The sequence below is a fragment of the Lacerta agilis genome, chromosome 6, assembly GCF_009819535.1.
Source record: "Lacerta agilis isolate rLacAgi1 chromosome 6, rLacAgi1.pri, whole genome shotgun sequence".
Classification (NCBI taxonomy): domain Eukaryota; kingdom Metazoa; phylum Chordata; class Lepidosauria; order Squamata; family Lacertidae; genus Lacerta; species Lacerta agilis.
Genome location: NC_046317.1, coordinates 16,493,234 through 16,508,275, shown reverse-complemented (window position 1 = coordinate 16,508,275; position 15,042 = coordinate 16,493,234). Strand labels below are relative to the sequence as shown.

Below are 15,042 nucleotides of genomic sequence, written 5' to 3'. Positions count from 1 at the left end.
ATGTCAAGTAGGATCTGCAGGGTGAAGCCTAGAGTTCTTATGTTTATCACTGCATGTTTCCATGTCATTTGGAAACTGTTCTTAATAGTTAAAGGGAGCAAGGCAACCAATGTACCATGGGCAAGGTTTGGGCCTTTTGGCAAAGACCATGATTTTGGTTTTCTGATAATGTAGTTCTAGTTTGCTCTCCTTGCAGTATGCTGCCAGTGTTTACATGCTTCTTTTAAGGCTTCTAGGAATTCTTGAGAGGACTGCTGTGTCATCTACGTAAAGCAGCACAGGGATATGATTTCCTGCTAGTTTCGGAGGGTGGGTGTTCGTATTGTGGTAGAGGGGTACCATATCATTTATATAGAAATTGAATAAAAATGGGGCCAATATGCACCCTAGCTTGATGCCTTTCTGGGTTTCAATTGCATTAGATAGATGGCCCTGAGAGTTACATCATATTTTTAACGAGGTCCCTTCATGTAGTGTGTGTATTAAGTATAGCAGGTGTCTGTCTAATGTGGAGGTCTCCCATAGCTAAATTCTGGATATAGAGTCAAAGACTGCTCTGAAGTCAATTAAGGCCGCATAGACGGAGACAGTGCTACTAGATGAGTATTTCTCTATTAGGTGTTGAAGAACTAAACAGTAGTCAATAATCGAGCTGCCTTCTCTGCAAGTATACTTTCTAGTTCCAGCCAATCTTGAAATTTCTGTTGCAGATGTCTCACATACAGTTTACTTATTGTGTTAAGGAGATTGATTGGTCTATCCTCTTTCTTGCTTTTTTTGTATATTGGGATAATGACTGAAAGTCCCCAGTCTTTGGGAATACATCAATAAGTGTCAGTACATGTGAAAAGTGAGGCTAGGTTAGGGGCCCAGAAATCCAGGTTGTTTTTAATGGCCTGTGTTTCAGTTGAACTATCAGGCTCTCGATTTCTGTCCTTGTTACAGGGCCCCACTTTGGGAGGTTAGCTATGTTTTGAGTGATTTGGCCTCTCCCACCATCCCACCTTATAGAGTTCCTGAAAATGTCTCCCCCATATCCTTGATGGGATATAACATTCTGTCACTGGCAATCTGTTAGTTTGGGAGAGTCTTATGCATCATATAGATTAGCTCAAAGGTAACCAAATCACAAGTGACTACAGATTTACACTAAAAATAAACTAATTTTCGTGGTAATCTTAAAAAAAAAGATGAGAATGATAGTTTATACAGAAGAATACTCTGTCCAAATTACTTAATGACCTTCATTTCTTCCTAGTGCAGGCTTCATACTGTATAGGAATACTGGGCATAAAAACATTTCTACTGTAGCTTTCTTTCAACAATGAATTTTGAATTTAAGATACCCACATTAATGTTATGTTGCTCATTCATAAATTTGGAGCTATGAATTAGCTGAGTTTGTCCAGTTGAGTTAAGCATAACAACATTTGGGAAACAATAAGTCTGCTCTGATCTTAGTATAAGTTGATGGAGTGAATACCCAACCACTGCAGCTCAGAAACCATGTGAATCCAAATCCTTATAGCAGATAGCACTACTAAGGGATAACTAGATGTGATGGTGCAGCTGTGTGTACTCATCTAGCACACTCATGTAAAAAGTAGAGGCTGGGGAAAACTGTGAGGAACATCTTGGCACTTTGTAAGGATTCCAAGCACCTTAGCAGTAGACAAGGCCCAGCCTTCTTCCTAAGCATGGTACAGGAAGAAGATCACTCCTACAATCACACTGAACGGGGGGGGGGGGGCACAACAAAACAATAAAACACTCCAGCCTTACTCTTTACCTTGGAGCTGCAGAGGATATAAAGGATCACTCCCACATTTTCAGTGCTTCTGAGGCCTTTCGAGTTTATCCCAAACAAAGGAAAACTACTGTGAAACACCTTCACCCTTTCCTCAGCTTCAAGCTGAAGAAGAGAGCTGGGGATTATTGTGGTGCATAGAGTGCTTCGTTGGACATGATAACCCATTCTGTCTCCAGCTTCTGGGTTGAGGTTCACCACGCTCACCAGAGGGGGGGGGGGACACACTTGCCTTGGCAAACCTGGATAGTAAATTTGCAGATCTCTGGTAAATAGATTTGGTATGGAGAAGTGCTTCCTTTGGTCTGTCCTGTACCTCCTGCCTATTAATTTAAATAGACAACCAACTATATCCAAGTCCTTCAGGATAGACATGTTTCTCTCTCTTCTCATTCACTCCCTCATTTCCTCAACCACAGATTTCTTTTTTTATAGCATCTCAACATCTTTTAGACTTTCATAGCACAAAATATGCTTCGAGTCTTGATCACAAAGTAGACTGCAATCTGGCATTAAGAAAATAATTTGAAGCTCCAGTGGACATGCCTCAAACAGCTTCTGGAGATACAGATAAAAAGAGGACGTCTTGGCTCATGAAAATGGACAGTGTACAGTTAGGAATTCTAGCTAACCTATTTCCACTTGCATAAGTACCATGGATGTGCACCTTGGGTTTTAGCTTTAAGCAGCATATTATAAATAAATAAATACATAAATAAATACATAAATATTTTTTTTTAAATAGCATGTAGCGGTTGTGAACAAGAAGCATGGGGCTCCCACCTCAAGTTTACAATAAGCCAGTAACTAGGAACCTGATACTAAATTTGGTAAATTAATGTTCTGCTTGCTTCTCTGCTATCCCAAAGGGCTATGAAGTCAGACAGTGAAGCTGATGAGCAGTTTTAACTAGCTATTTGTGCACATACTGGCTTACCATAAGTATAACGTTGGTAAGATTATCAACTGAAGTTAGAAGGAATGACTTAAAGATGGAGGAGAGATAGCATCAGGAAGTAATTTATGTTCCACTTTCGGAAAGCATTTACCACAAAAAGGCTGAAGTCTTGATTATAGAAACACTGCCCAGTTTTACGTCACTCTGGAGATTCTGCGGTAGAAGCAGAGGTTTCCCCTAGGAGCAGCCTATACTACACAAAGCAGGCAAAGCTGGACAGCTCTGCTGCTTATTTCTTTAGGCACAGGCAACTAAGATGAGACACAGGCAACTCCACCTCTGTTCTGTCCTTACCTCACCGGTAAGTGGCACTCCTGAAGCATTGGTGCCAAGAGCTTATCTTGAACCTCTGGCTCTATATAGAACAAAACATTCCCAAGTGCAAGATACAATACAGATATCTGGATCTCTGCCCCAAGTTACTGGCAAGAAAAATGAAGGTTCAAGAAAGATCCCTTGCTTCTCAATTTAACCAATAATTAATATCCTTTGTTGCTACTAAATATACACAAAGCAGTACTCAGCAGAACCATAAAGCAGTACGATATGACCCTAAAAATACGACAATCAATTTCTAAAAGCAACAACAGACATAATACAACCAACACTATAACAAACAACAACAAACCTTAACAGCAGCAAGACTAATCATAATAATTATACTTATTATTCTTATTCTTATTTATATGCAGCCCATCTGACTGGCATTAAACTTGGCAACCATAAAACTAAGTGCTGCATATTAATAGTCTGTCAAAATACGACTCTGAGTTTTGATGGAAGAAACACAAGAGGAAGCCTGATGAAGTTCAATCAAGAGAGTATCCAGGGTTGCACCACCACAAAAAGGTCCAATTTCTTGTGCTCACTCAATAAAGATTCCACGATGACACTGACAGCAAAGCCTCTCAATTTATCTTGATTCCATGGCAGATCTATTATATGGGAACAGTGGTCCCAAGCGAAACCTTGTCCTAAGCATTGAAGGCAAATAGGTGGGGAAAGAGCTCACATGGTCAGCAGACTCATGAGTTATTGCCGGAATGGGCTGCTTCAGTCAGCAGGTGGGGAATGGGGTGGGGAATACATTTTATTTAAAGAAATAAATCTACAAAGTCCACAGCTCTATTTATACAAGTTCTCCAAGAAGAGGGCAGCTAAAAGCAAAAACAAAATTCAAACAATAAAATTGTAGCTGATGAATAACTACAAACCATCCAAATCATTTGGCAAATAGGTAAAGCATGAATTTCCATGCAAGCAAGCCTTCAAAAGGAAAAAAGGGGAGAGTATTAGTTGTTTATCTAAATCAGGGATGTGTTTTTCCTAGATTTTTTAAATAAAAAAACAAACAAATTTTTATTGGTTTTTAGACAAATGTAAATACAGTAACCATTAAACACTTATCCAGCAGTACAGCTAATGGTGTTTGTTTTATCCATTGACCCTAGACATTCACTTACACATTCAACATTCAAACATATGGCCCTCTAGATGTTGTTGGACTCCTCCAGCTCCCATCTCCACAGCCACTTTTTGCAAAGGGAGCCCTATCACACCACCTTATACCCTGTTTCTCCTAAAATAAGACATAGCCATAAAATAAGCCATAGCAGGATTTCTATGCATTTGCGAAATATAAGCCGTTCCCCAAAAATAACCCATACCCCGAAAATAAGCCATAGTGACGTGGTACCTTTCATTAAAACAGCCTGGAGAGGAGTGGCTATGCAGCGTACTGATGCGACACGGTTAAAATAAGACATCCCCTGAAAATAAGCCATACTGTGTTTTTTGAGCAAAAAAAAATATAAGACGGTGTCTTATTTTAGGAGAAACACGGTAGTAGTCTGGTTCAGAAGAGGTATGTAGGAGGCATCTTTCCCAGAAAGAGGAAGAGCTGCTTTATCATCTACAACTGATAAGATGCACACCTACACATCCAGGAGGATGCCCAGGAGGAAGCCTTTCCAGCCTGCAAACCTGCTGCTTACTTGAATGCAACACACACCTTTCCAGTTGAAATTGGTTCTGCGTGGGGTTTCAATTTATTTACCTTACTCAGCTGACTACTAACCTCAGGCAGTTGTTCAAGGACAAGACTGTCACTGCTGATTCATATGGAAATGAAATATATATTTAGCTTTTAAAAGCCATCAAGGAATTCCAGAGGGAGGGGGGGAAGACAACAGAGCCACCCTAATTACACATAGGGAAAATCATTTTTTTAAAAAAATTATTTTTAAAGTGCACAAATTCTGTAAGTACATACCGGTAGCTCTTTTTATTATGATATCCCCCAGTGGGCAACATCAACATAGTTAACTTGTAGAAGGATGGAGGCAAGGTAGTGCTAGAACACAGAAGAATAAAGCTATAGGATAGTCTTAATTTACCGGTAGTTGCTGAATCCATACAACAGGCAAGTTTCTGCAAAGGCCGTCTCACATCAGAGATCAACAAAGTCAGACTGATATCCAGGAATAATCTACAAGATGGATGTAGAAGAAAAAGCTCCCAAATAAAACAAGCACAAATCATCATCAAGGATGTATAACCCATCCTGGACAATGGAACTTCCCTCTTACAGGCCTTGGGGTGGTAGGTCAGTCCTTGCTTACAGACACCCATCTAACCTAAAACAGCTACCCACCAGCAACAATAGGCCACAGAAAAGAGGCACAAACACAAGCATCAGACCCTGCAATATATCCAAACACCAGTTTTCTCTCCAAATCTATCTCCTCAGCAATGCTATTATAGATCCTAATAACATTAACAACAATATCAATGATTTATACATCTGCTCCATTTTCCACTGTTACGTGCTACTATCTGCTTGCAAATGAGACAAACAGCCCAGTCCCTACATAAAATACTAATCTCACAACAGAAATGGCAATATTCAGAAAACAGCATCCCAAGAGACACTGCCACTGACCTTAAGGTGGCTTTTCCCAACAGTGGAACTTCTACGGGAGAGCTGCTATGCTGCAATTTATCAAACAATTTAATTCTATCAACCGTGGCTTGAATTAGGTTAAATGTTTTTTATCACACTACATGTGTTAATTAGGATTTTTGTGCCATCACTTACACATTCTTTGTGAATGGTCATGGGTAAAATAGGTCATGTGTTGTTGTTGTTGTTCAGTCATTCAGTCGTGTCCAACTCTTCATGACCCCATGGACCAGAGCACGCCAGGCACGCCTATCTTTCACTGCCTCCTACAGTTTGAGCAAACTCACGCTAGTCGCTTCGAGAACACTGTCCAACCATCTCATCCTCTGTTGTCCCCTTCTCCTTGTGCCCTCCATCTTTCCCAACATCAGGGTTTTTTCTAGGGAGTCTTCTCTTCTCATGAGGTGGCCAAAGTATTGGAGCCCCAACTTCAGGATCTGTCTTTCCAGTAAGCACTCAGGTCCTGCATTTAACTTGCCTCTGTTTACAATTGTCACCACAGCAGTATATATTTATATAGGCCACCTCTGGACAACTCACAGAAATAATTAATTCTTCTGATGAGTGGAATTCTAAGTGTATGGATTTTGCACCTAGCACCATTGGTAGGTTCCAGCAAAAACAATGCAGGTTCTCCAAAACTAGTCATATGCCCAACTCTGTTTTAGACCAATAACTATATTCATTTCCAGACTATCGCCCAATTACTTGTAGTGCTGAATGATTTTTAAATAAGATACATTAATCCTGATTTGAAGTGACAAGCAGGAAGCCGATCTGCTGAAAGGGAGTCTATTAAAAAAAAAAAAAGGATACAAGACCACCCAAGTGATTATAAGCGTGATGACTTTTCTAGCCTCTTGGAGCAAAATTAGACATGACATCAGGAGGTGCATACTTTTTGCTGTGGGGCCAATTCTAGCTTTGAGGAAAGGAAAACTTAAAGCTCAAGTGGCACAGGAGCAAAGTAATTGCAAGCATCATGTCACCTTGCTACTAGTGCTACGTGGTTAGATGATGATGATGGCAAGGTAAGAGGTGCATCTCAATAAAAGACAAAGTTACCAGTAAACATTCCACCTCCTGCCTCACTCAAGATAGGCCAAAGTCACACACATACTTGTGCAGCTATCACAGCGCTGCCAATCTGGGCCCTATGAGTAACACTCATATTGGCATGGCCTTTGCCTATAGAGGGGCAAATAGAATACAAAATGGTTCTGAAAACATGATTTACTACACCGGTTGCTTTTAGTGTGATAAGGTAGTGAAGCTTACAGTTAGGCTGGAATGAGGTGGCGAGATTTGCCTGTCAATCATGCATTTGTCTCCATGACAGTTGTCCAACAAAATACATTTACTCTGCTCATTAACTGTTTGCCTTGAGGTGTTCTTCCAGGAACCCTATCCATCCAAACACCAAGATGCTCCACAAGAAATTCTACTGTAGTGCATAGCTTTGTCTTCTTTAGGCACTTAATAAAAATTGTATTATTTTAGTAGAAGCAATGCACAGAGCAATAAACTACTAGGTGCGTGTTGGCACTTCATATAATCCAAGAGTTGACCCCTATTTGTTTCCACATGTTACATAACAAAAAAAGGTTACCGGGGTTGTTATAAATATTCATAGCATTGATATTTTATTTAGCATTTCATAATTAACCTATTATACATGCAGATACTTTTCTTATACTGTATATATTTCTAACCACAAGTATTACTATTTATTACAATTTTAAAATAGATTAAAAACAAAAGAGTATACACTTTTAAAATGTACCACAGAATCTGTGCAATACATCAACATGGAAGGCAGATCAATGGGGGGGGGGGGAGTTTGAATTCCACACCTTTGCTGAATGCAGGTTGTAAGTTGTGGCATCCCCAGCCGTAAAGATGTATGGCAGTGTGTGTACCAAACATGGGGGTTGGTATTTACTTTTTAGTGGAAGGAGTATTTGACTTGGATCCAAGATGTAGTTAAGGCAAAGCAAGTAATCTGTCAGGCCCTAACAGTGCATGTCCAGTGCAAACTGCTTTACACCCAGACGTGCATTCATTTTGAAGGAGCAAGGTTGAAAATACACCTCTGAAACTCATCTTCAGAACCTTTTCTAGCATACAGTAATATAAGTATTTCTTTACAAAATGACAAAAAAAGTCTTCTAGTATATGCAAAAAGCCATTGATTGTCAATTAAAACCAATCTAATATTATGTAGGGACAGAGCCAGCAAACCAATTTACTCTGCTGAATTACAACAATCAATAGGTACTACTGAAATGTATCAGAGCCACAAGATTCCTGAATGAATACTGCCTTTTTCCTCAGTGGAGTATTCAAAGTAATTACAAAAAGTAACTAAACTTTATTTGCTTTACAGAAATGACAGTGTTCAAAAAAATACTAGATTGTGGGTTGTTAGTGAAATCTAATTGCAATTTATACAATCAGACACATAGTTGAACAAATGTAACTTTTTTTTTTACTATAAATAACTTTCAAAGGGTAAATAAAGTGAGGCTTTTTCAATTCATCAGTGCCAATTAACCTAGAATTGTGAAAGAAGAAATGGGCTGCAGCTGTAAGAAGCAACGCTAACTCCTGGGTCAATATGTTGGATAAGACAGATCAGCTCCAAAGACTGATTTTTGTAGGCCTGCTACAATTCTACTATGTAGGCATGGCTTGGGGAGAAATGGCCTGCCAGGGGGCTTCCCTTTGGCTCATGATGCCATTTCTCCCCAAGCCATGCCTACATAACTACTGGGTGATGTCAGCTGATAGGCGGGCGGGCGGGGGGGGGGAGTTCAATCATGCTGACTGCTGGTGAAGCAGACCCCTGCAGAGATCAAAACTGAAGTATTCACTAATCAGCTGGTGAGCAGAGTTCAATCCTACTGGATCCTGCTTCATTTGTGGGGAACACAATGGCAAAGAAGACCCCTTTCCCCACACTGCAAGTCAACTCTGACAGGTGGGTGGGACAGCCCACGTATCAGTCACCTGACATCATGACATCATCTTCACCCCTGGCTGAAAGGCAAATGGATCTTTTGTGGCATATGCATTTGCAAGCTAATGCCGGAGCATACAGTTTCAGCCATACGGTTTCAGCCAATGATCAGACTGAGCGACCACATTCGCCCATCACAATAAGCAGCCTGAGTTGCTGTCTTATTGTGGTTCACTGTGCACAAATAATGTACTTGTGCAAGTGGCCCAGCCATTTCCACTTCACTTCTTTCATAAGTGCAAGCAAGAGAAGCAAATCAGAAAACTACAATAAAGACAGGCTTCCCATTACAACCAAACCCGGGATCACGGTTTCTTGCTTCACAAGAAGCCAGGATTTCTAAGCCAACAACAAACCATGACTTAAGGCCGGCGAGCAATTATGGCTTTTTAGGAAGCAACAAACTTTAAAAAGGGTACAGGCCAATACTTAATTTAAATCTGCACCCCTAATATGATCAATGTGCCCAATAAAACTTTTAAGAAGAATACATATAAAGCCTGCAGGTCTTACATCCAGCCATGATTCGGACATTGATAGGAAACTGAACTTATTTGCGGCTTTCTGGTTTGCTTCTCCCACATGTAGCAGGGGCGGAGTGAAGTGGGAGTGACTAGGTAGTGCACATCAGCATGCTCCTCATGCACAATAAACCATAAAAAGCCAGTAAATCTAAACAAAGGCACAGTGTAAGTTCATCTTGTCCCACTAGGGGAATCAAGTAAGCTGTGCAACTTTACGGGCAGGCAACCCATTTTAGGTATCAAAAATAAGCCAGTGAACTTTTCCATTCCTAAGAAAAAGTACAGAGGTTAATGGGTCTTCAGGTTACCCAATTGATGGAATAGGTCGAGAACAAACATATGCAGAACTACTGAAACACAAACCACTTCAACATTCCAATTCAAGGATCAAGGAAAGGATTAATTGAATAAAGTCACTTGAAACAATCAAAACAATGGCAGACACTATACAAACAGCACATTTACACACTGATAATTGTATCTCTCAGCAGGAAGCAAAAATGTCTATAGAGCAAATTATGGCTTTCTCTGTGAAGAGGAGTAACAAAATCCATTTGAAATAAAAGATGTTCTTACTGTCTTTGCTGCGTACATCGTTCTTCAACATTCTACTTGGGTACAAAGAGGATATCATTTCACTCTTTCATACTGTATGTCTTATTCCCAACTTTCTGTTCCATCTTCAAGTTAATGTGGAAGTTTTACTTGAACCTATTTGATTAAGATTACTTATATGCCACTTTTCCACCATCATTGGTGCCCAAAGTGGCTTACAACAAACATTCAAAACATCATATAAGAATTATATGAAACAGGGAGCATGTCAATAAATTAAAAAATGGCAAAATAAACAATTTAACAAACATAGAATAAATCCAATATTACTAAAATAATAATAATAATAATAATAATAATAATAATGTAGGTTTAAGTATGTGTACAAAGCAGAGTTTTGAATTATGGTGCTGGAGGAGACTCTTGAGAGTCCCATGGACTGCAAGAAGATCAAACCTATCCATTCTCAAGGAAATCGGCCCTGAGTGCTCACTAGAAGGACAGATCCTGAAGTTGAGGCTCCAGTACTTTGGCCACCTCATGAGAAGAGAAGACTCCTTAGAAAAGACCCTGATGTTGGGAAAGATTGAGGGCACAAGGAGAAGGGGACGACAGAGGATGAGATGGTTGGACAGTATTCTCGAAGCTACTAACATGAGTTTGGCCAAACTGCGGGAGGCAGTGAAGGATAGGCGTGCCTGGCGTGCTCTGGTCCATGGGGTCACGAAGAGTCGGACACGACTGAACGACTGAACAACAACAACAACAACAACAAAGCAGAGCAAGAGCTAATTGACAATTAAGTTTCTGGTACTGGTCTTCCTGCACTCCCAGAAGCCTGGCTTAAATAGAGTTTCGAAGGGAGGAGTTCTCTTACCAGGCTAAATAGCGTACAGCTATCTTCCATATTCTTACTCTAGAGGAGACTGGCAGCAGCAAAAGGCAAATGCTGGAGAACATAATGATGGCAGCAGCTTCCCCAACCTCCTGGAAGTGCCTACTGCTGGTGCAGTTCTTACTGCACTTCAAAAACCTAAGCAGCACAGTTCAGAGGGAAAGGGTCATCTCACCAGGAAAGATGACATACAGCAGGCTCCCATATTCCAATTTCAACTGCCTGCAATCTAACAGTGTCCCACACTTATTCCACAGGCAGTTGCTGTAGTTAGATCAATGCAATAAGCTAGCACCTTAGCAGAGTTAAAGATAAAAATTGCATTGCTTGTGTTCCCCCCACCCATAACAATAAATTGCATATCCCCATGATGAAAATAAATTATTCTTTAATTATTCCTGATCCTATATGCATGTCTGCTTGGAAATGCTCTCAGTGAATTCAGTAGGACTTACTGCCCAGAATGAGTGCCTAAGCCTTAGGGCTCATCCACACATCTTCTCTGTACTTGATTACTGTACTCTTGGTGACTAGCAACTGAAAATGCAGGAATGTCGTTTCACTTGTTTACCAGACAAGAATGATTTCAACATTACCACAATGTGTTAATTAAGATGTTTTCATGATTGTACCTGCAGAACTGAATCTTAAGAGTGGGGGAAGAATAATGTTACACCATTTCAGAAACTTCCCATAGTTAGTTGTCTACAAATTTCCAATAAATCAGCATTTTCTTACACAAACCCATGATAATTAGAGAGTGGGGGGGGGGGGAAATATGTTTTCCAAAGCACTGAAAAAGATAGTATGCAGCTTCCACAACTGAAACAAATCAAAACACTTCTTTGATGGCCTACTATAGGACTTGCTATGGTTTGGTTCATTTCCGTGATGTCTTGGGGTGTGAGGCGCCCCAAAGACCTTTCGTCATGTCACACACTGCCAGTTTCCAGATGACATGTTTTAAAAAACACACACACACACACACACACCCAAATATTTTTGCCCTGGTACAATATGCAACAATGCCCTGGCTTCAAATGCAACAGTTGCAGAATTGCAAGGAAGAGGAGGAGGAACCTTTTCCTGTTTTTCTACAGACAGAATTATGGGATTGCTACTTCACCTTTCTTTTGGAAGAATCATCTCTGGTTATTAATGCATGCTATTTAAGAACAACCTATTTAAAAGCGCGCTCTCTCTCTATATATATATATCCTGAAATCCTTTGTTCGGAAAGCAATCTATTGCAAATAACAAAGCTAGTCTTCCACAAGGCCTAGATGATAAGCAGCAGGAAGTCTCTCACCTTTTAGAGTACTGTATTCAAAGAATTCACTTCAATACAATCAAGCAATGGGAATTCCTCATAGGCTGTGAAAGGTGACAAGTGTCATGAAATGCCCTTCTCTCCGGAAGGAACCTCCAGCTCCCACTGACTCTATCTTGCCCAATTGACTGCAGGCAATCCTCAGATGTCAAAAACTAACAACGCCCATACATTTCTCCCATTTTCTGTGCCAGTTACTAAATGGAAAAGGTGTATATTTTATGACAAGGGGAGGATGGAAGGGGAGGAGGGAACTGCCTACACAAATCATCATGCAAGATCTGCATTTTAAGAATTCACAGAAATACAAGTTGCCATTTACTCTTTCATGAAAACAATAGCAGCACCCCCAAAATGAGATTAAATATTGCACAAGCAAAAACACAATACACACCCAGATTACTTATCATATATACCACTACCAACCCCTTCCCTGCCACAGTCCCCCAAAGGCTGGATGATTCACCCCAGTAAAGAGAACCAAGTCAAGAACGACGGATGAGGAAAAGGGATGTGATAAGACATGCTAACCTACCTGTCCCGAAGGCTTTGGCCACCAGCCACGCTAGATTACACGCGATTTTCGCTCTGTTGAAGTCGTAATGGTCAAAGGGTTTGATGGCAGGGACAATGAACGTCTTTCTCATTTCCTTGACGTCTGCGGCATCCCCCATTTTCCTTCCCTCCCCCCCACACCCCGGGCCCACAGAGCCTTAATTTTATTTTATTTTCAAAAAATCGATTTACATGATTCACCTTCTAGAAGGCAACCTTCCATATATATATACTATATATATATATATATATATATATATATATATATATATATATATATATATAAAAATCTAGTAATATATTGGTCTTCCTTTCTTCTCTTTTTAGGAGACCGTAGCAACGGAGGATGGAGGCGGTGCAGCGAACTCAGCTGTGTTTATGGGGCGAAATCTCCCCCGCCACCGCTTCCCCTCCCGCTGCATAGGAATGTGAAAGAAATGCCCTCTTTTTCTCCTTCTCCCCCACCCTACGCCACCCCACCCAAGGGCCCTTTGTCCGAATGCCCTTTTTCCGATTCCAAACAAATAAATTGCAACCGCAGCCGATGGCCAGCTCGGAGACTCCTCGGGCGAATGGTGAGGATTATTGCTGTTGCTGTTATTATTATTCTTGTTGCTTCTTCTTCTTCTTCTTCTTCTTTTGGAAGAGAGTCTTCTCCACAAGCCTGAAGAGGAGGCTCCTGCTCGGCTCGGCTCTCCCCTCCGAAATGCAGAGGGGGCGGGGGGAAAGGGCCAGACTCTGGAGGGAGGCGGCCGGGATTTTCCTGCAGCGGCTCGGGAGGAAGCGGCGCCCAAGGCAGAGAGATGTCCGGACGCTCTAGATACGGCTCTCCAAGCGGGAAGGCAAGGGAGGGACCCGGCGGCCGAGACGGCCGCGGCGCTTGTCAGTGCTCCTCCCGGGGCTCTGAGGGCCGCCTCGCTTTCTCCGGCGTCGCCCCTATGTCGCCCCCTTCCCAAGCTTCGCCACAGCTTCCTTTCCTCCTCCTCCTCCTGCCGCGCTCAAGACTGAGGAAAGCAGCGGCGCGCAAAGACGCATGCGCGCTCTCCTGGCTAGCCGCTGACCCCTCCTCATCGTGCGCGCTTCCCTGGCTTGGGCGGAGCTGCCGGGAGAGGAGACGGGGTGGGGTGGGGGATAGACCAAGGGGTAGGCGCAGAGGGGTGTTGCCTTGTTCCCCCCCCCCCACGTCCCGCACCGACGCCCGACTTGGGCAAACAGGGTCACGTGGCCGGTACAATGGGGCATTCTTGACGCGCGCGCTCCAGCTCACCATCATCTGGTTCCAAGGCGCCTCAGCGACCAGGACGGAGACTGGCCCACCACCAGGGCGCACAGGGTGGGGTGGCAAATGGGGAGGGCCTCTGGCAGCTAAAGGCCTGGGGCAGGCGGGGTGGGCGCGCAACGAAGCCCGGCCGTTCTCTGCACAGGAACAGGCTGAGGATGCATACTGAGAGAGGAAACAAGGCAGCTTTTGGGCATGCATTGGCACCGGCGCTGCCCCATGGTAATTATAAACTTAATAGTCTTCCCCCGTCGCCGCCTTTTGGGTAATCATTATGTCTATTATTAGCTCACCTAGTTCAAGAGACGTTAGCCCTGCTATTCCTCATTTTGTTGAGGAAACCCCCCCCCCCCCGATTTCTACCGCAGATTCCTGCCTTCAGGGCATCAATGATTGGCAGGCCCATTCTGGAGCGCGCATTTTTTTTTTAAAGTTGCGTTTGACTGCACTGTGGGAAATGCTGGCCAATTCGTGAAAAATAAAAATTTTTTAAAAAACGCACATATGTGTCTACATCTTAGTGTCTGGGCCACAGAGCAATTGCAATTGGTTAATTATCCTTTTTTAAAAAAAGCTTCTCAAATCCTTGCTTTTCTTCCAACACAGGTCATGCAGTTTGCATGTGGGAACGGAAGCTTTGATTTTCACTTGGGCAGTGGTAGGATTCTTGGAAAGCAGTGTGTCAGTTATGAACCTTATATAAGCATTTGTGCAGAAATAAAACTGCACATTTGCAAAGCTAAGCTGGCCCAGTATGGTTTCAATACAGCATTCCTACATTGCAGGGTGTTGGACTAGATTACCCTTGGGAGTCCCTTCCAACTCAATGATTCTACTGTGAACGTAAAATCTTTTTTTATTATTATTATCTGAGAAAAACATGAATGGCCACTATCACTAGTGCAATCTCTTAGAGTCAATGTAAGTTACCCTGATAGATGGGGCAATTAAAACATGTCTTAAATTTGGAACTAGGCATGTTTATCATAAACTGGGCTATCAGGGGAGAGACAGGGAGACGTATTCCATGTACCAGGAAAAGTTATATAGCCTTGCCCTCTCAGGCCAGAGCAGGAAACTGCTACAATTACTTAATTCTAGGCATGCAGTAGTGAGGGACAAACTACACATTACATCCACATGTGTATAACAAAGCTC

At 42.0% G+C, this 15,042-nt stretch overlaps 1 protein-coding gene across 3 annotated transcripts in view; it reads right to left on the bottom strand.

Annotated features, from left to right (window-relative positions):
• Window positions 1-12,766, bottom strand: part of CAMSAP2 (calmodulin regulated spectrin associated protein family member 2) — a 77,911-nt gene extending 65,145 nt beyond the window's left edge. The window contains exon 1 of one of the 3 annotated variants that reach the window (XM_033151445.1): window positions 12,586-12,766. In XM_033151445.1, the coding sequence (XP_033007336.1) occupies window positions 12,586-12,724 (139 nt within the window). In that variant the 5' untranslated portion in view covers window positions 12,725-12,766. The remainder of the gene's footprint in view (window positions 1-12,585) is intronic. The other 2 variants (XM_033151446.1, XM_033151447.1) reach the window with 2 other exon arrangements.
• Window positions 12,767-15,042: the final 2,276 nt, after the last annotated feature.